This window comes from Cenococcum geophilum (genome assembly GCF_001692895.1).
Source record: "Cenococcum geophilum 1.58 unplaced genomic scaffold K441scaffold_56, whole genome shotgun sequence".
Taxonomy (NCBI): Eukaryota; Fungi; Ascomycota; class Dothideomycetes; order Gloniales; family Gloniaceae; genus Cenococcum; species Cenococcum geophilum.
In genome coordinates this window covers 19,245-39,220 of record NW_027137614.1, presented here as the reverse complement: position 1 = coordinate 39,220, position 19,976 = coordinate 19,245, and the positions used below count along the sequence as shown (strand labels likewise).

The following is a 19,976-nucleotide window of genomic DNA, read 5'->3' as shown; positions in this document are numbered from 1 at the left end:
ATGCCTCCATAGGGCTGAATGATCCCCTAGTGGGCCTTAAGAAGAGCTAGCATTACTAACATTTTGAACCAAATATCTATATTTATGACCTTTGCACGAGCTATTGATACAATTGCACGAGAGGCATCGCGCTTTCGAACTGCCTTTTCACTCTCTTGAGCTTATCTATTACGCCAATAAAAATGCCAATACCGAGAGATATAAGACTCCAAAAATCACCGCAACTCCGTCGCTGTATGCAACCGAACTCAAATAGCATCTTCAAACTCATCCTCATCAGATTCCTCCCCTAGAGCTAGAGGAGATGGCACTCTAGCGGGAGAAGCTAGTTCGATCTTCTGGACAGGTGATTCTACCTTCACCCTTTTTACATCTGGAGTCCCATTCGTTTCCAGAGCGACTACATCTTCAAACTCATCATCATCATCTTCCTCCTCCTCCTCTTCTTCTTGAGCCTCCTTGGCTTGTCGTTCTTGCTCTGCTTTCAATTGCTCGAAGTAAGCATCCAGCGTTGGATCTCCAGTCTTCTTAACATCATCTTCAGGCTCCAGCTTATAGGAAGGTGTATCGGCTCCGTTAACCGGAAGAGTTGAGCTAGTCACACCTGTGGTATACTCTTTGTTGTCTACAGTCGACTTGACATGCCACTCGGGAAGCTGATTCTGTTTGGCAATTTGAGCATTTCTCTGAGCCTCTGCGGCTCGTTCTGCCTCTGTGTACTCCTTGTCTGTAGCGATGGAAATTTCGATCTTCTCAGGATCGGTGGCAATCCCTTTCACGGCGGTAGGTCGAACTGTCTGCATTGCTACCGGCTCATGTTTCGCAGCTGGATTAATCTCACTGTCACGAGGAAGCTCAATCGCACGTTGTACGGCTTCTTCGCCTTCGATAGCCGGAATGGTAACTTGATCAATTTCTTGCATCAGTTTCAGAAGACTCGCAAATTGCCTGTTGAACTTCGCAGGTGTATCGTCATTCTCTGGCTCAGCATCTCGTGTATTGTGGATAGAATCAAGAGGATGGTCGCATTGCTTGCAAAGGAACCCGCTTTCTCGCCCTAGAGGATCTATCTTATCCAGAACCTCCATTGTCGTCCATTGTGACCTGCATTGTGGACAAAAAAACTCCTTCTTTTCTTGTGTCGGCTTGCTGTGGTCCTTTATTCTCTCATCCAACATATGTATCCGATATTTGGTTGCATCGATGGCTCGGCGGTAGTCGACGTAGTAGTATTCTCGAGTAATGGCTTTCATGGCCCCATCACGAAGTTCAGGGCGAGCAAATCTAAGGAAGTCAGAGATAAGCCTCTCTTTAAGAGTGTTGCACACTTACACCGAAACAAGTCCACCTTCTTTCAGTTTACCACAGAGTTTCTGGGCTGTCTTGAGTTGTTTGCCATAATCCAAAACCATAGCAACGTCAGCAAGTGATAGCCTAGGACTCATCAGCTAGAGCCTTATGTAAAGAACGCGCATATAGACGCACGCTCCATGGAATACAAGCGCATCGATGACTACGACGTGCTCAGTCTCGTAAAACATGCGCACAACTGTCTTGACGAAGACTCGCGCAAGTTCCACGGGATCCATGTCTGCTCCTGAGAGGCTCAGCACTCCGAGGACACTAAATTGCTCATCCGATACAGATTTTTGACGTTCAACGATGAAGAGGTGGTGGGTGAGGTGAGATCCAAGGCAGAAGGAAATGCATCGCAAACGCGATTGATAGCCAGCCCTATATATTGCGGTAAGTTTGGCGGTATATAATTCTGCCTGAGCGCCAAGGAAGCCTCCGACGAAAATCTGCCGATGAAACTTAGAGTGCTGATGTTCAATGCCAAATTCTTATACAGTACAAACTGCAGATGTTCCTGTGGCCAGCGCCTGGGAGGTTCCTGAAAACCCCCAAAGTACTTCTTCAACGGCCACAATGGACTTTAAACCTACAAAAAACCAAGCTCCCAAGTCTACGCGCAATAAGTCACCTGGCGAAAACGTCCCAGACCAACAGCGTGGTGGCTCGGGCCGAAATGACAGAAAACACAAATGGGAAGGTAAGGGAAAGTTGCAGCATGGCAGTCGCGGTGGAGATAAGAAAAAGAATCTGGGACGTCGGGATCACTTGTAACGAGCCAATTGCCCTATTGAAGCGCAAATCTAACTAAGCAAGCCGCGAGCAACTAGACAGAAGAGGCCGCAACGAGGCCGAGCAGTCAAAGCGGCGAAAAATAGAAGAGGATGGCAAGAAATTTGACTCAGTTCTACCGTCAGCATTCTCTAAGGATGAGATTGATGCAGAGGAGAGAAAGCCTAAACGCAAAGTTGCTGTTCTGCTTGGATACTCTGGAACTGGCTATAAGGGAATGCAAATGTAAACACTAAGATCGCCCTACCTGGAGCTAATTACGCTAACTCGCTGAAAGAGACACTACTCAAAAGACGATTGAGGGTGACCTCTTCACGGCCTTCGTAGCCGCTGGAGCAATCTCCAAAGCCAATGCGGACGACCCCAAAAAATCCTCGCTCGTGCGCTGCGCAAGGACGGATAAAGGAGTTCACGCTGCTGGCAACGTAATTTCCTTAAAGTTGATTATCGAAGACTCAGATATTGTCGAGAAAATAAACAGCCACCTTTCCCCTCAAATCAGGATATGGGGTATTGAACGAACAACAGGTGCCTTCAGTTGCTACCAGGCATGTGACTCGCGGTGGTACGAATACCTGATACCAACATATTCATTCCTTCCTCCACACCCTTCAAGCTTTTTGGGAAAGAAGCTCGTTGAATTGGCGGAAAAGTTTGGTGAGCTGGATGAATACAACAGACGGCAAGAAGAGGTCGCGAATTTCTGGCCTGAAGTGGAAGAAAAACACATCAAGCCTATACTCGAGACTTTGGATGGGTCTATACGACCTCTAATAGAGATGGCTCTGTACGAAGCTGATGGAATAGAGGAAGGTGGCCCACGTACTAGTGCCCAACTAGAAGCTGACAAGATACAACCGACTAAAGTCATCGATCATGCTGATGGCAAAATCGCGCAGGGAGATTATGCTTCAGAGGAAGTAAGAGGGGGGGAACCAAGCTTGCAGGCGCCACCGCAAACAACTCAGACCATCGAAATTGAGGAGGCCCAGCCCAGCGTTGGAGGTGATGTCAAAGAGACATTGAGTGCCCCTAATTTGGACACCGAAGTCATTTCTCACCATAAAATCACCAATACTAGCGAAGCAGACTTCATAGTGAATAGCATCGACGACATCGTCCCCCTTCCTGATTCAACACCTGAAAAGAAAGCTCTTGAGGCCACCATGAAACCTCTAAAGAAAGCATACATAAATGCTAGGAAAGCTTACCGTATCTCACCCGCTCGGATAGCGCGTCTTCAAGAAGTTCTTGACCAATACATAGGAACCAAAAACTATCACAACTACACAACGTTAAAAAAGTTCAAGGATCCATCCGCGAAAAGACATATCAAGTCATTCAAGACCGGCGAGAAACCTATAATCATCAACGGTACCGAATGGCTAAGCTTAAAAGTTCATGGACAGAGCTTCATGATGCATCAAATTCGCAAGATGGTCGGCATGGCTGCGCTGGTAGTACGGTGCGGCTGCCCAACAAGCAGAATCACAGAATCATTTGAAGACGTAAATTTGAGCATTCCGAGAGTTCCCGGTCTCGGTCTCTTGCTGGAACAGCCCGTTTTCGACAGCTACAACACCCATCAAGCAGAGAGACATGGAAGAGAGAATATTGATTTTAGTAGGTATGAACAAGTTATCAATGAATTCAAACAGAGGGAGATCTACGAGAGAATTTTCCGAGAGGAAGAGGAAGGAAACCAGTAAGTAGCCATGATTGAAGTGCCTCCACAGCTTTAATTTTTACTGAAAGATCCAATAGTTTCAACACCCTTTTTACGCACATTGACAACTACAAAGAACCAACATTTCTCTACCTTACTTCTAGCGGCATCGCCGCTACTCAAGATCCAATCGGTAGCAACAAGGGCAAAAGCAGACAGCAAGACAAGTGGAACGAAATAGAGTCCGAAGATGGCGCTGATGGTGGCGAAGGATAAACTTATCATCATTGGTTTCTCTGAATTCTAGCATATTGTTCAGCACACAAAGCTTTAGCTAGACTAGGCTTACATGGACGAGGCAAAGCTTCTGAATGATATATCGACCTACCTCAGAACTACAGTGCTTTCCTTTCTCATTCTGAAATACTTGGAGCCATTCTGCTCATTTCATGCCAGGATCTAAAGTTACATTCACAATATTTTTATTGACGCAAGGCCAAATACACGACGAGACGGGGATTACTCATCCCTTTTCGCCCCTTCCCCCTTTATTGTTGACGGAGTTTGAATAGTTACAGTTGATGGCACAATTTATGGCAGGCCGATGGTTGCATTACTGAGCGCTAGCCCTTATATTTCTAACCCTGGCGGACTTGGTAAATTCCTCGATTTCATTGCTAGATCCATTTACCAGCTCCACCATGCACAAACACCGCACATTCCTTCGCGATATTCGAACTAATCTCATATGAAAGGACACAGGAATATAAATGTCGACGAAAACAACTCAATTATGGCAGCTCAACGAAAGTGACATAGTTGCGGCTGAAGTAGTCTTTGCTAGAAGAAAACTGTCTGACAGCCATTTACAGAGTTTAAAAGTACGGCGTGGCCCTAATCCATCAAATAACTCTTGAGGTAGATCTCAAACATCAATGACAATCTAATAGGGTAGTCTGGACTGGAAAATATGTGGCCAAACTCGCCCGTCTTCGTCTGTCCGCGCGTTCCTTCAGTATAATGAGTTTGCAAGTTTCAGGGCATCGGAAAGCTAAGCGCTACTCAATTAGCGTGAGTGTTTATCACCTCACACTCTTTTAGGAATGATAGAATACTTAGACACGACATCAACGAAAAAGGTTATCTGCTCTAGAGGTTTGAGCTGCCCTGCTCTAAGCATCTTAGCCTCGTATAACATGCCTCAAAATTTTTATCTCGTGTATTCTAAAACATGCGCCCAAGGGCGAATATTACAAAGGTCGAATAAGGCTAGAGAGTATTTGGTATTCGTTCCCATTAGGCCCGATCGGCTAACATTATGAACAGGACGACTGCCGCCCCAAATGTTGCATTGAGGTTCTCTCCCCGCCAATCAATTCGGCCGAGCTGGAGTCACCGGCACAGAAGGCTGAAGCCGTTGCCTTATTTCCCTCAGCCTGATGAACCCATACAAATGCCTAAGATAGGAGGCCTCCCACGCAGTCGTGAACTATGAGTCCTCTCTTCAAATTCTGAGTCAATGCTTTTCGATCAGCCTGAAAAGCGAGACGGAAACTTTACCATCCCTTTGCAGCCCACTTCCCAGTCCCAAGAGCAACGCCTATTGACTCCGGACCCATGTATTCACCAGTATCTCGAAGTGATACTGTCTCGACGAACAGTTCTCGCAATTCTTCAATGCTCAAATGTGGAAACCCGAGGCGCAAGGTTACAAATTATAAAACTCAGGCCGAGAAATCCCAACAGCCGCCGAAACTTCTGAGGCAGGATTCGTATCCCACATATAGACTAAAGTGGGAGAAACTCAAGGCGTTTCTGGAAAGAAAGTTCCCGGATCATACCTTCAAAGAGCGCCGCGTATGTTGCCCCACCCAGCAACCTTGCAACCCGCATTATCTGTTGTACTTGTACATGGGACTGACACGACTTCTTTCTGCTTAGGTGATTGGAGACAAGTATATTTTTAATATACCCGAGTCACTGAAATCTGTAGGTAGCCCCAATAATTTCCATTTATATCCCAATAGCACTTCCACGACCAAGTGTTGCTTACCAAGTGGTTATATAAGGCGGACAGAGACGAGATTGCGAATGAGCGAGATGAGGATCCAAATGAGCAGCCACGTCGAGCAGATTCACCGGAACTATATTAGCCAATGATTTTAGACATGCAATAAAATCCGCCATGACATAAGGCGTCGAATTCAGAATAACTCTCCTGTTGTGTGTAACCTTGTTGCTGGCTGCGAGGGTTTCAAATCGAAGCCTACTACACTACCACAGCCTCGTTGTGGCAGGGCAAATCCAATATTCTTGTGCCTTACATCTCATAAATCCACGATTATATGTACTCTTTCGACTCCCCAGTGTACCCATATCAGCACGAAATCAACAACTAACACGCATCTTTGGTTACGCACGAGCCCACAGGTGAACTATGGGTACTCTGCAACTTCCCGCAGACTTTCAGTTCTCCTACGAGAACAGCGTGTCCTACCCCCAAAATCTTGTCTATCGAGCTTCATATCTCGGCGCCCTCCAGGCATACACATCTCGACTTGACACTGCGGTGCCGAAGCTATTGGTAGAAAAGGATACAGATGCAGATGTTCCATTTCGGGATTTCCGACCTACGGGTCAAGGCGCCCGTAAGTCCTCGCCTCTGGTCACTTCAACCCATCTACTTACCTATAAAGCTTTCAAAAAACAAAACATATTGAGCGATGCGGCTCTGAAGGAATGGCTAGGGGATCAGTCAACCACGGACCCAAATAGCCCGGGATCTGTAGCAACGAAAGTTGACCCGAAATGTCGCTTCATGTGAGGGAAACCGGTAGATCTCAATTCGAACAGCAGTTGTGCTAACAAAAGGTTATCATACAGCTTCCTATGGGCGGCACACTCGCGAGCGTCCCTCAAAATAACCCGAAGGATGCTTGTCCGAATTCTAAGTTATCATCAAGTCATGCCCGGATATCTCGACTTCATCTCTGTTTTTGGTGCCCAGAACCTGCCGCGGGACCTGCGATTCAGTGGCTTTCGCGAGCAAACGCTGTTGAGTAATTCTGCTCGCAGACAATCAGTTCCTGCCTTGGGCAGAAGTGGACGGCAGTTCCAGCTTTGCTACAATCTCAAGACTGTTAGCTGCCTCTCACCTAGTACTCCTACGAAGAATAAAGAGTGGTCTATTCGGCAGGCAGCTTTCCATCATCAATTTGATGTGGATGAAGGAACAACTCTCTGGATAGTCACGAAAGGCAATTTGGAAATAAAGAAACGGATTCAAGATATGACGGGTAAAGATGGGAGGCCGGAAGACAAATCCTTCGGGACACCAGCAGAATGCTTTAAGTCTAGCTTAGCAGTGCACCTGCTAAACTCACACTGGTCAACCGAAGACTGGCGCTGGTATGTCCAATGGTTAGAGGACGTAGTAGATAACGAGGTAAAGAAAACCCAAGCGCAAACTTAGTGACTATACAAATACTAATAAACCTGCCTCAGACACATATCGCAGTATGGGGTCCACGTGGCATGGGCGAGCATCGACGGGAATACCGTCCAGATGATCTTCAGGCAGTGCAAGACTACGAAGACAAAACAAATGAAGTAGTTATGGTCTTAGAAGCTAACATGGATGTGCTCATATCTCTTCGCAAATTCTACGAGAACTTACTAAAGAACAAAAATTTCGACCTGAAAGAGGCTTGTGAGGAGGATATCCTGCAATTCGCCACACAAGTGAATAATATGATCTATGATTCAAGAATGCAAATAGCGCGCGCTAAACTACTCGTACAAATTATCGATGATCGCAAAAATCTTGTAAGCACGCAGCCCGTACCCTCTGCAACGCTACAACAATAGTCACGCATCTTTTATACTAAGATTATTATTGTAGATCCTGCAACACCTTCAGAGTCAAGCAACCGAAAGTATGGAAGATCTTACCCGAAAAATGCACAATATTGGAATCATGGCACAGAAAGAAGCCGTCGCGATGCGAATAATCACCGTAGTCACTTTGATTTTTCTTCCTGCAACTTTTGTCTCTGTAAGTGCCAAATTTCTACTCCGGCCCTAAACCCCCGCTGAATAAGCGGCAGACATTTTTCAGCACAGATGTAGTAAAATATCAGAACCAAAACAGCAGGACGGGGTCATTCTCTAAGATTGCAATGGTAAGGTGGCTGGAGGTAGCCCTCCCCTTGACCGTAGTGACCCTGAGTGTTGGGTACATTTGGTTTATAAGGGCGGATAAGAATCGCAAACACGAAATATCTTGTGAAGAGAGACTTCCGCGGTACGAGTCAGAGTCGAAGCCCAGCATAACGTAGATTGATTGAACGTTTTTCCTGGAGTGGATATAATTTTATCCAATAAATATTCGACCCAAGTTCTAGCGAGCCCATCAAGCGTTATATTTTGTCGTGATATATATCATTTCTTATCCTCCCTCCCATAGTATAGATACTACGCGATCAGAAGCCCAGGTCTCACGACAATAGTGCGGAATTCCGGTGTTTCGCAAGAGTCCTAATAGACTAGTGGATTTAGTAGACGGTGCTCTATATTCCAAGGGACCTTAGTGGCTATGGATCTACATAAATTCCATACATCATGTCGTCAGCTTGTGCATACCCTTTTGGCGCTCTTATAGCACTCTCACAGAGCCAGATCAATTTCAGACAGTCTAGGCTTTCAAGACATCAAGACACAATAATTCAGGAGTGTTGAATAGACAATCGCTAATTGACGGTATGCTCGGAGATATATCTTCCCCGCCGACGGCCTGAACACTGAGGTTCGTAAAAGCCAATGCCCTAACATTAGTTCCAAGGTAAGCTTTTAAGCGGAACACCGACCCTGATGTAAAAGATCTCAACTTTATCTTCCTACTAGACCGGGAATATAGCTTAAGAATTGCAAGGTAGGAACTGCAGCTTCTTTTATAAGACCGATATAAAATTGTGCGATCTGCGATGTTTACTATGAGCGGCTCTAAAACCCCAGATTGATCAGCAGAGCAACCCAGGGGTCTGGATTGGCGACAGGAATGGCAGACCCTGAGCCAGGGTTCATTATCAACCTTCCCCGCTCAGCCCAGCGACCATCACCCACAAAGCTGAGCCTCATCGTGAAAAGGCTTCAACACCCATGCATATCTCCTCGTTATGTCTCTCACTCACCCTCAAGTTCAATATGAATCTGCCATTCGCGATTTCAAGACAAAGCTGGAACAGTACACAATGCAGGCACAGTGTGGCCGGCTTTATGTCCTCGTCTGGCAGCTCACGAATTGGCTCAAAAGCAAAAGACCAGAAACTGAAATAACCCAAGCAAATATCCTTCTATGGGCCGCATATTACCGCAACCAACCTAAAATTATATTCTTACCCCCTGAAGCTCATCAAATACAGTCAGAGAAAAATTGTTGCCTTATTATTTTCAGCATCTTACTTAAGCTTGACCTAGGCCATCTCGTTGATCACTTCCAGCGATGGGGCCAATTCGATGTGCATCTCCCAATCAACCGATCATTACTTCAGCAAAAATTCAAGAATGTTTCTGTATCCAACGCACCCAAACTGGCGATGAGATTTGATGAGATGCAGTGGCGCTTTTGCCCAGCAATTCTCGAGCTGGGTATGTCCCGGGAGTTTGGCAGAGATAGGGTCATGCCAATTTGCGGGAAAGACGAGATCAATACTAAAGGAGGTACAGCAAAGCTGTGGCAGATAAAAGTTCAGGAGGAGTTTGTTGGCCCTAAGCTAAGGAACGCAGCACTGAGCGCAAAGTTCTCAGATGAAAATTTCGGTGATGTAAGTCCTCGGCCAGCAAGCTCAGCCCCGTCCTAAATCTCCTTATCTCGCACCCTTCCTCATCATGACATAGACACTGACATTCCCGATATACCCCAATAGTGCTATCAATTTGCTTTGAAGACTTTTGAAGCGATCAACACGAATTTGTACAGGAACGAGAGGGTAGCATTCTCTGGTTTGCGAGAGCATAACGGCATGGTGAGATACTTGGGTGATTACGAACATCCAGAGATTACGACATCTTCAACCCGCCAGGAGCCAGGGGTTAGAGCAGCAGAGGAACCAAAGGATTCTTGTAAGACCACGCTAAATATTCTCCTCGAATTTGGAGAATTCGATCTCGATGAGTTTTTTGCGGAACGACTGCCACCGGTACTTCGAAACGAAGTTGAAGATTTTTGGACGGCTTTGTTTCAGGTCGCAAATGCAGTTGATGGCATCCATAACCTAACAATCACTACAGATGGGATGACTCGGGAATATCATGGGTATGGAGCCGTGCATACTTTTTGGCTATATATCTAACAAATACAGGTGGCACGCCGACATCAAGCCGGACAATATTCTCAGCGTACAAGGGAAATTCAAATTGTGCGATCCTGGGTTTGCCAAATTCATAAAAAAAACAGACAAAGACCCAATAGTGCATTTGGATGGAGGGACGGAGACGTTTGGTAACCCACCATGCTACTCTCCTATATCAGCACATAATTCAAGGTTGACTTATTCCTGATCAGGCGCTCCCGAACGCCACCCCGGGACAATAGAAACCAAGGTCGCTGTCCGTCAAACTATCGACATCTGGTCACTGGGCTGCGTACTCTCAATAGCTGCCACATGGGTAGTCCTAGGATATCAGGGCATACGTCAGTATCGTAGAATGCGAGAAATTGCAATCGAGAAAATCATTGCAAAGAATCAAACTCCTCCGGTTCTCACTCAAGGCGACTACTTCCATAATGGAAAAAGGGTTCTAGAGGATGTGATTGGCTGGCACAAGATGTTGCGTGGTTCTTTACGCATAACAGACACAATTACCAATCGGGTGCTTGATCTAGTTGATGGAAAGATGCTATTGGAAGACCCGCGGGAAAGAATCAACTCTAAAAGTCTCTGCAACGAGTTGATGAGGATCTCAGACGATACTCGTGCTGGAGCAACATCTCACAGACCACTCTCGGAAAGCATCATGCAAGCGTTACTTGAAGTGGATGAGGAGGCTCCTTGGAAGGCTGAGGAAGCTCCTTGGAAGGCTCCGGAAACCAACTCACGTAGACGTTCGAGCGCAAGTCAATCACCCATTGCCACTCAGGGAGGAAAAAGCCGCAAATCGAAGCTCCTTAATCTTCCACTGATGAAGACAACTCATCGCTCTGAGTATCTTAAATCTGCACTGAAATCTACTAGCACTACCCGACAACGTGATTCTGCTATCAGTTTCACACACCCTATACACAGGACACAAAGAAAAACTGACGTGCAGGACGTCTGGCAGGCACGCGAAGAAATTAGGAGGCGTGAGAAGGGCAACATTCTGAAACGAACGAGGAAAGATAAATTACTCACTCAATATTTTTCCGATGGAAAAAGGGATCTTGTGAGTTCAGTGCTTTAAGTGATATGTTTGTGGTCTTACTAATCCGCCAAAGAAATTCCTCGTTGACAATGCCGAAACGATGAGACCCCATTGGTATCATGCAAGTTATCTTCTCGAGACTCTCGTAATGAAAGCTGCTGGCCAAGACGAGAACGGGATGGATCTTAGTTTTACCATTGGGCGATCAGAACTCAACAACAAAAAGACTGGCTCTGACTTTTGGCGTGCTATGGAGAATTCTGAAGTTCAACCTAAGGACGGCATGCATACTGATATGCAAAAACCACTTGACAGGATATTATCCGCTCAGGTTGAAGAAATAAAGCGGAACCGGTCTAAGGGATCGCCTAAGAAGCTCACTATCATTGTTCTTACTGACGGTGTTTGGGCGGGAATGAAAAATAAGCGTGACGTTGAGAAAATAATTGTGAAGTTCGGAAAAGATGTTCAAAAATTCCTCAGAAACAGCGAGCCTCGGCCAGTGAGCATCGAGTTCATCCAGTTCGGGTACGACGTAGATGCCACTTACAGACTCCGGCGATTGGACGATGAGTTAAAGTTTGAGGGCATCCCGTAAGCATCATCGTTTACTTAATCTAATGACACTCTTTAGTTAAGCAGAGATTATAGCGACATAGTCGATACCGAGCCAGCATCCGGCAATGTCAACAAGATGTTGCTCGGCAGTTTCGTAGAAGAGTTCGATGAGTCCGAAGAAATCGACTATACCCGCTACTCTGGCCTTTCAGTGTCGTCAATGCATCCGACAGACTCTGCTGACACTCTTGTCGCTACTACTGCAAGGCAGAGTGCAGTTTCAGCCAGGGAGTAGCCTGCCATTATAGATGAACCGTTTGTTTGAACGAGCCATCGAGCCATGGTTCAATATCCACCAAGCAGGGCCCTAACAGGACAATGGCGTATCTCGTTCCCATCCAGACGATGAGAAGTGACCTTCTCTCGCCAAATGCATCATACCATAGACAAAAGCTGGACGCTTAGCTCCTCATCTCTGGGCACATAATCTTAATTTTAACGCGCAGATACTCTTCATTTATAAATTTCCTTTGGTAATTTTGGCAAGAGGCCAAAGCCTTTTTGATGACCAACTTTTATCGATCGTGGGACTCGTTGGTTTATCATGCTCATATTCGGTCGCGGGGTGGGAGTCAGTAGACACGGTGGGACGGGGTCACGGCTGCACATTTCTGTGAGATACCAATGCATTTGCGCACAACATATAGGCTCTAATAGAGGCACGGCTAATATGCAGTGCAGCTGGGTGTATAAACTAGATGATGTAGACCAATCAGTTAGCCCTTACAGCTGCAATTTTCTAGGCACCGGTAGGCTTTGAGTCTTCAAGACTACTCTCTGGGGTTGAGGATATCGTACTTCTCATAAAATTGACTAATTTTATCAAGCATGACCCTCTGGTTTTAAGATAGTAAGCTCGTGTGCATTGAGCCCTTCTCGCGGCTTGGGAATGGCGTACTGGAGTCCCGCCGCGGACCGTGTAATGACAATAACTAACGCTTATCAACTATCCCAACGCCATGACAAGATGATCTCCAATATTTAATAACGATGATCACTAAGTTCTTGCTAATATTCCAAGGCATATAGCGGCGAACTAGCAGTGACAAAATCTTTCCAGGACGGGCCATGCGGGCCTCTTGCCGCTTTATCAGTGGGTGGAGGTTGACGGCTCAGAATTCTAGCATACTGTCAAGCCCTGAGAAGCCAGCTGGTCAGCTGAGTATATGAACCTGCTCGGGTCTTAAAATGACGACATACCAAACCCAACATGAAAGGCTTGCAGCAGCGAGTGATGTGACAGGCTTGCGAGAACTTGCTAATGCAATGCCAAACTGCAGCAAACCACATTCACAACACCAAAACCCATTAAAACCCAGAAAATACAATTCAATTGAATTTTTCTCGAATTCCCAAAAGAATCTAAACCCATCCTACCTTAATATCCTACCCTTCACTCTCCGCCCTTCCCACTTGCCTAAATCCTCCAACCCGCTCTTGAAACCCTTTCCCCCAAATTTGCCCCTAGCTCAAAAAGCGCGAAAGCAAACACAAAGACGCAAAGGCAAATCCCATTTTGAAGTGATTCCGCCCAAATACCAATCACCCGTCATCCCGACCATCCAGAGAGAAAAAGAGTGTGAGCAAATGTAGGATACAAGAAGTGTAAGGAGGAAAAGAACGGGCGCGCCGAACCATATCCAACCTTGCGCGTGCATGTTGAGAAAACGAGCGGAAAGAAGATGCCGTGGCAGCAAGAGAGAAAAGGAGAGAGGCGTATCGTAATGAAAAGGCAAACCTGCTCCCCTTCTTTCTCCCTGGTTCACAGTAACTCCGAAAGCTGGCAGCGAATGACTAAACACATAAGCAAAAAATACAAAAGTGCGGTAGGTTTTAAAAATTTGCGGTAGTTGAAGGTGTACAGGGACAACCAGTGCCCCTGCAAACTTTTTTTCGACGCCATACTCTGACGAGAGAAGACATTGGACGGTGGGAGTTAGATGCAGAGATACAAGCTATTTAGAACTAGCAAGGAAATGGGTTTGGTGCGATAGTGGTCCTCGAAGAGCCACAATGTTTGGTGCGAACAGCAGATAAGCAACCAGAGAGTATAACAGTTCAGCAATCATTTACAACATTTGAAATAGTCTTGACCCCAGCACAAACCAGAAACGCCTCAGGAAAATGGTCTTTGTGATCGCTCAAAGTCGAACGAGGAAATTGTAGGTGTAAAGTCAAGAGTTTACAATAGAAGCGAGTGTAAATTCGTCGTTTCTAACATTTTCAGAGGATTTATCTCTATTTCTCGGTTAGCTCCGCTAAATTCTCGGCCGTCCACCTGACGTTATATGTGGTAGTATGAAACACTGTACTGACCCTTCCTCTCCGTTGGCCCGCTGCTATCTGCTGTTGTTGTTGTGGCATATACATTCCATATGGATAAATTTGTGGGCTCATAACTGGCCCAATCCCTTGCCCGAAGCCAGCTTGCTGCAGCATCGGCGAGCCTGTCATGCCCGGCGCTGCTATGGGTGAGACGTTCCTGAACGCATCCAGAGCCGGGGCTGCGTTTTGAAAACCGTTCATAAGTGGATAGAAATTGTTAGGTCTCGATGCAGCAAGAGCAGCTTGGTGATACTGTAATTGAGCTTGCTGGGATGCCATTGCTGCTAGCGGCATGTTCGAGTTTTGCGGGAAAACAGGTTGGTTGATGCCATTGAGCGGATATTGGTCGAAGCCGTTAGAATCCATGCTGCCAGTACGCTGTAGAGCCATTGGATCGAAAGCAGGCGGTGGAATGCCTTGGTAGAATTGTCTATTAATCTGATTTTCCATATTGTTATGCGCTTGCTGACCGCTCGCTGGGCTTTGCTTTGATCCAGGTCGAGAACCTTCAGAAGGCTCGCGATGGTTCTCCCGCGCGACAGGTCCGCCGCCGCGAGTTGAAAGATTAACTTCATCCATCAGGCGTTTGTATCCCTGAGCTGGCTGGGCTTTGATGCGAAGCAACACATTTCTGACATTCTGAACAACATCGGCTCGGATCTTCTCATCGAAAAATGGAGTAGTCAGGACCTTAAAGATAAGGGTGGCTCCACAGCTCTGGTCGCTGAGGATGTCTTCGAGAACTTGGTCGTTCGGTGAGAAGAATAGAGCCTGTAGGATTGTGTCGCGTGCTTCTGGTTCATTTCGCTGATTAATGATTTTGAGAACGGTCAGATATGCAACCTTATGCGTACATAAGTGGACTAGATGAGGAACAAGGCGAGGTGCCAAAACCGTGCGTCTACGCGGGAAAGTGCAGGTATCAAGGAACCAGGTGAGTAACAGCGCACCGTTAGCATTAGTGGCTAGCTGGACACTGTGGAGAGCAATCGTTGCAGCAACCATGCGCTGCTGGTCTTTGGTAGCGTAGTGACTCTCTAAGCAAGCTCGCATAGCTCTTGCACCGAATCTTCCTTGAGCAAGGTCCCAGAGACGACTAAGCATGACCTCGAAGATGAAGTTGTTCAGCGGAAATTGATATCTCAAACATCCTTGCATGACATAGTTCCCGAATTGGTCAAGGAACAGAGGCATACCGTATGGTCGAAGACTATTAACAACCATGCTCATCAAGGCCGGCGACCTAGCAACGTCGATTATTTTCTGGGCGGCCCAAGTTCCGTTCTTGTGGACACCAATCTTGGCAAGGTGAGGAGCAATCTCTGCAAGCATGGCCTCCTTAACGCTCTCTGAGCAGTATTCGAACAGTTTCTGAACGACGGTATTTCCAAGGTAGTCCGAAGAAAGCTCAGCGATCTCCGGTAGCATGTTCATAGCAATGTCCTCAATTTCAGCCTGCGAGCAAGAGTTGTTGTCAATCCTCTTACGGATTTCCCTCAATCTTGGTGCATCGTGGACACGGCTGTGGCTTGGTTCTTCGATGGAAGGAATCTCATCCTCGTAGTTATCATTCTGAATAGCTTGCTCAACTTGCGTAGCAATTCTCATCTGCTCTTCGTCACTTGCACCAAGATCTTTGACAATCTGCACAATGTCTCCGCGAATGTCCGGGAGCTCCGGGGTCTTCAGTGGCACAGTTGCTGTTTCTGCTCGCGCTCCGTTTGCTTGACGAGGATTACCGTTACTTAGACTTGCTGCACTTCCTTCCGTTTGGCCTTTAGCAAGAGGGTCAGGGCTTGGTGAGGGGAAAAGACCGTTATTTCCGGGAGTCGCCGACGCACTTGGTACCTTGGCATATCCTATCCGTACGGGGCCGGCTCCAGGAAAGATCTCCTTGCCGTTCAGCTGAGATTTTGCCTGCACGGCGCTGTCCAGGTTCTCAAAGTTGACAAATCCGCAGTTCTTATGAGTCAGAACTCTGGTAGACTCAATTGAACCGAAAGTGTTGAAAATAACATTTAGTGACGAGACCGTAGTAGACGAAGGAATGTTTCCAAGCCATAAAGCCCTTGTTGGGCCCTCCAAGTTGTTGTCATCACCTCCCATGTTGGTGCTGGGCTTTCCATTAAGTTGCATGCCTTGCACAGCCTCTGCAAGGCCATTGTATTCGGCCTCCTCATTCAGTGGCAACTCCGAAGCCGTAATACTGCTATCAAGTCTAGAAGAGGTAGGTAGATAGTTTCGCATAAGTCTTGTTGATGGAGAGTCGAGAACTCCCGCTGTTCTAGCTCGAGGACGGCTGGCACTGGCAAAGTTTGCGAAAGCCTGAACCTCAAGGTTGTGCTGTCTGACTGCCTCGTGGATAGCATACGCAGCGGCGTCGGCGGAAGGGGTTAAAGTTCCGCTATAATTGCTAGCATAGCCGCCCATTTGGTCCAACTCATCGTCGTCTTCAGCATACTTCTCTTTGGCGTTAACTGAATATGATCGGAATCGGTTGGCGTTTCGAGTCAAAGCGGCGAGATCGTTCTGATTAAAAGCATTTCTTTGACCTTCTAAAAGTAATTCAATATCGGAAGGTGCTAGTGTAGCCCGGGAGGGCTGAGGTGTGTCCACGAGACCAAGGTAATCAAGAGTTTTCACATCCGTGTCAGCAAGCGAATCCCGAGAAAATGAGGAATGGGCCGGAGAAGTCGGTCCATTGGACGATTGAATGCTGTGCAAAGTACTGGTTCGGTCTCGACTGCTTGCCCAGTTTGACGAGAAGATAGAGGAACCGAACGGAGACGATGTAGTAGGGAGGAGGGTTGCACGTTGTGGCATCGAGCCTGCCCTGAGCCGCGAAAGGAGAGCTGATTTTGCGGCTGCTGAATTGTTAGATCCGAATGCAGAGCTTTCGGTCGGAGTGCCGGGTCCTGGTTTGAATGGACTTGTGGATGGAGTGGGACGGGATGTCTTAGGAAGAAGCGAAGACTGCGGCATGAGTCCAGTAGGTGCTCCAGCAGGAGAGAATCGTGAAGGTAAGGTCCCAGCTCGAGCTCTCCGAGTGGAAGTTTGGGTAGTTGTGGGCTCGGCGACAGGTTGATTAAAGTCAGGAAAGCTGTCGGCATTTGGCGACTCTGGGATGGTTTCGCGAAGAGGGGTGGAGTTGCCGCTTGTCGGAGGTCCCCAGAGTTGTGGACCAAGACCCTCTTGCGCTTGGATCTCTCGGGCGCTAATTTACACTGTCAATTAATATCCTATCAAATTTCTGTTTCATCATGCGACGAACCGTTTTGAGTACAGTCTGCTCCCAAATTCATGCGAAGGTGAACCAGCTCCTAAACGTACACCTGCAGCGGCGTTTCCGAGTCCATTCGGGTTATTACCGCTTCCTAAGGGAAATCGGACAGAGCTACTGGAAGGCGGCTCGATTGGTGATGTTGCAGCTGTTGAGGAGCCGGAACGAGGCGGCTGCGAGACAAGCTGAGGGAGGTAGTTGAGGTTGATGTGGTGATCAGGTCGCGATGGTGGACCCATTATGAATTATAGACCCTGTCTCTTTATCGTTTTAAGGTGTTCAAAGGCGAGAGAATATAGCTAGTAGCTGCTCTCTTTTACCAAAACCAGGGTAATAGCGGAAAAGTGGTTGGTACCGGCCAAAGGAATGTAAAGGCAGTAGAGTATTACCAGCAAGACCGGATTCAGCGAGGGCGTGAAGCCTTAGAATCTGAGTGATTTGTGTGCAATGTACAAGTTGATACCCCTATCCACCCAGGCCTGCTGACGAAGGGTCTTCCGCGAACTAGGCAAACGGAAGAATCGATGTGCGGTTACTCGTCCCAGTAGTCAGCGCAAGTCGAGCGCAGCCAGAGTATTTCGGGTGTGGTAGGCGCTGTTGAGTCAGGGATCGTGGTGTTGCAATTTGTGTAGCTAGGGCTGTCCGAGTTTTTAGCTCGCAGGTGCGCAGAGAGATGTAGCGCAAAGGGGAAGCGGAGTAATAGACGGTGGGAATTGGGGTATCAAGGCGGTATGTGGTATGGAGCAAGGAGCGACGTTATTGCTAGGAAACTGGTTGACGCGGCGAGGGCTAAGAAAATTGTCGAGCGCTCGGGGGGATTGATTATGATACAGACAGCAGCCGTTGTAATAGACAAGCCGGATGAGGCCTGGAGAAGAAACAAAACAAGATTACGACAATGCCGATTAGGAACCGACGCTCGAAGGAGAAGAGGCGGCCGTGGTGGTGGGAGGGAAGAGAGAAAGGATGAGGTTGTTGGTGGTGCAAGTGCAGGTTGTTCAAGCTCAGGCAGTCGGTTGTGGAGCCGGGGCAAACGAGCAGCCAGGGCAGCCGCCTGAGTGACGGTCAAAGACAGGAGAGAGGCCTCGACGCTAACCCAGCGCCTTTCGCCAGGTTCGCCAGGTTCCCCAGGGCACTTGGGGGGCGTTGCGAGCACAACGGACACTGCGGGCTCTCTGCGAATGCCTGTACGAATGTCTCTACGAGTACGTAGCCTGCGCTTGAGTGAGCAGCACAGCAAATAGCAAGGTCCATCACACAGCAGATCTGGCAGCGAATGCTCGCTCATGCCCGCTCTGCTCCGCGGCTGGAATGCTGCTGCAGCAAAAGGCCGCTGAAGGCCAGCCTGCGTCCTCGCTTTGTTACTGGCTCGCAGGTTGCAGAGGGTAAGCCGCAATCACCATGCTGAAACACGACAAGGCGCTTCAAGTTCACCAAATTGTCGCTTGTTTCCGTCAAGCAAGACCTGCTTACACGACTATCTGACGTGGACGTTTTTGGACACCCTAGCCTCCCGCACCTGTCGGTAGTCCTATACTTGGACCAGGAATTCATTTATTTCCTCGTAATTGCGGGAGGACATGCTTAACCCTTTTTTCAAAGACACCTTAATGGCACTTTCAGACGTGATCAAAGCTTATTTCCTTTGGATGTCTAGTCCATGCACTTTCCACGTCTTCGGTGCCCTTCGTATGAGACGTGTTTGAGTGCAAGGTCGAGAGCAGTAATTGCACGGTAAAGGGACGAAGGCCCGCAGCTCCGGCGTCATGCCTTGCCTGGCGGATTATACTGACTCGTTATCGGTGCAGAATTAGGTGAGCTTGATTTGCAGGATCGGCTTGGAATGGGGTGCTCTGGTTACTCGCAGGCAAATGTCCAAGCATATCGACTTCGTTTGAGCTCAGACCCCTAGAACACGGCCACCCCCTGAACTCGGGCCATTTTACATACGAATTAGTGATTTTCTACCCCTATTAAAATAATAAAAATAATAGATTATTAAATATATTAAATGTTAGAGTTATAGTTTATATAACTCTAAGTTAATTTATAAAAAAATTAATTAAAAAATTATCTCTATATACTTAGTTGTTAAAAATAAAAATATAAATGGCTATTTTATATACTAATTTACCCCCTGTAAAAACTTACTTTATTATAAATATTTTCTATTTTTAAGAAAATTTAGTTATATTAGTGTGCTTTTTATTTATAAAAAATTATCTATTAAAATTTTTTTTAAATAGGGGTAGAAATTCGCTAATTTGTATATAAAATGGCCCCGGTTCAGGGGGTAGCTGAGTTCAGGGGTCCGAGCTTATCGCGTGCGTCTTGCTATCCCGGATACACCACACCAGAAGCAGCACCGAGCATCCATGCGCTCTGTCCACCGGCCACTTTACATGCTCCACTACATGCTACCGTTGCCTCAAAGCATTTCTCTCGTTCATTAATTAGGTTCTCTGCACAGCATTGAGAAGCGCAATCTGCGCAGGCCTTCACTCCCCATGCTAGCACGCAGCATGAACTCCGCCTAGTCGC

General features: G+C 47.1%; 7 protein-coding genes across 7 annotated transcripts; 4 read left to right on the top strand and 3 right to left on the bottom strand.

The window, feature by feature from the left end:
* Positions 1 to 32: 32 nt before the first annotated feature.
* Positions 33 to 1,680, bottom strand: K441DRAFT_667506 (uncharacterized protein). Its single transcript, XM_067649851.1, has 3 exons — positions 1,486 to 1,680; positions 1,333 to 1,434; positions 33 to 1,284 (listed from the first exon to the last, which is right to left on the bottom strand). Exons 1-3 carry the CDS (start codon positions 1,587 to 1,589, stop codon positions 249 to 251), a joined length of 1,242 nt encoding a protein of 413 aa, XP_067498914.1. The 5' UTR covers positions 1,590 to 1,680; the 3' UTR covers positions 33 to 248.
* A 141-nt stretch (positions 1,681 to 1,821) lies between these two features.
* K441DRAFT_667505 (pseudouridine synthase) lies at positions 1,822 to 4,416 on the top strand. The gene is made up of 4 exons (XM_067649850.1): positions 1,822 to 2,123; positions 2,170 to 2,370; positions 2,423 to 3,850; positions 3,910 to 4,416. Exons 1-4 carry the CDS (start codon positions 1,834 to 1,836, stop codon positions 4,085 to 4,087), a joined length of 2,097 nt encoding a protein of 698 aa, XP_067498913.1. The 5' UTR covers positions 1,822 to 1,833; the 3' UTR covers positions 4,088 to 4,416.
* Positions 4,417 to 5,223: 807 nt separating this feature from the next.
* Positions 5,224 to 6,019, top strand: K441DRAFT_667504 (uncharacterized protein). Its single transcript, XM_067649849.1, has 2 exons — positions 5,224 to 5,668; positions 5,753 to 6,019. The coding sequence occupies exons 1-2, from the start codon at positions 5,429 to 5,431 to the stop codon at positions 5,969 to 5,971; spliced, it is 459 nt and encodes a 152-aa protein (XP_067498912.1). The 5' UTR covers positions 5,224 to 5,428; the 3' UTR covers positions 5,972 to 6,019.
* A 58-nt stretch (positions 6,020 to 6,077) lies between these two features.
* Positions 6,078 to 8,447, top strand: K441DRAFT_644795 (uncharacterized protein). The gene is made up of 6 exons (XM_067646770.1): positions 6,078 to 6,459; positions 6,508 to 6,631; positions 6,695 to 7,256; positions 7,316 to 7,636; positions 7,713 to 7,865; positions 7,918 to 8,447. The coding sequence occupies exons 1-6, from the start codon at positions 6,249 to 6,251 to the stop codon at positions 8,146 to 8,148; spliced, it is 1,602 nt and encodes a 533-aa protein (XP_067498911.1). The 5' UTR covers positions 6,078 to 6,248; the 3' UTR covers positions 8,149 to 8,447.
* A 487-nt stretch (positions 8,448 to 8,934) lies between these two features.
* Positions 8,935 to 12,065, top strand: K441DRAFT_699771 (kinase-like protein; the record flags this gene model as incomplete). Its single annotated transcript, XM_067653185.1, has 6 exons — positions 8,935 to 9,633; positions 9,736 to 10,124; positions 10,171 to 10,310; positions 10,374 to 11,233; positions 11,286 to 11,806; positions 11,855 to 12,065. The coding sequence occupies exons 1-6, from the start codon at positions 8,986 to 8,988 to the stop codon at positions 12,063 to 12,065; spliced, it is 2,769 nt and encodes a 922-aa protein (XP_067498910.1). The 5' UTR covers positions 8,935 to 8,985.
* Positions 12,066 to 14,068: 2,003 nt separating this feature from the next.
* K441DRAFT_583824 (uncharacterized protein) lies at positions 14,069 to 17,674 on the bottom strand (the record flags this gene model as incomplete). Its single annotated transcript, XM_067644516.1, has 2 exons — positions 14,069 to 17,369; positions 17,427 to 17,674. 2 exons carry the CDS (start codon positions 17,672 to 17,674, stop codon positions 14,069 to 14,071), a joined length of 3,549 nt encoding a protein of 1,182 aa, XP_067498909.1.
* A 241-nt stretch (positions 17,675 to 17,915) lies between these two features.
* Positions 17,916 to 18,493, bottom strand: K441DRAFT_735025 (uncharacterized protein; the record flags this gene model as incomplete). The annotated part of the gene is made up of 1 exon (XM_067654291.1): positions 17,916 to 18,493. A coding segment is annotated over one exon (337 nt), but the record flags the coding sequence as incomplete, so codon positions are not given.
* Positions 18,494 to 19,976: the final 1,483 nt, after the last annotated feature.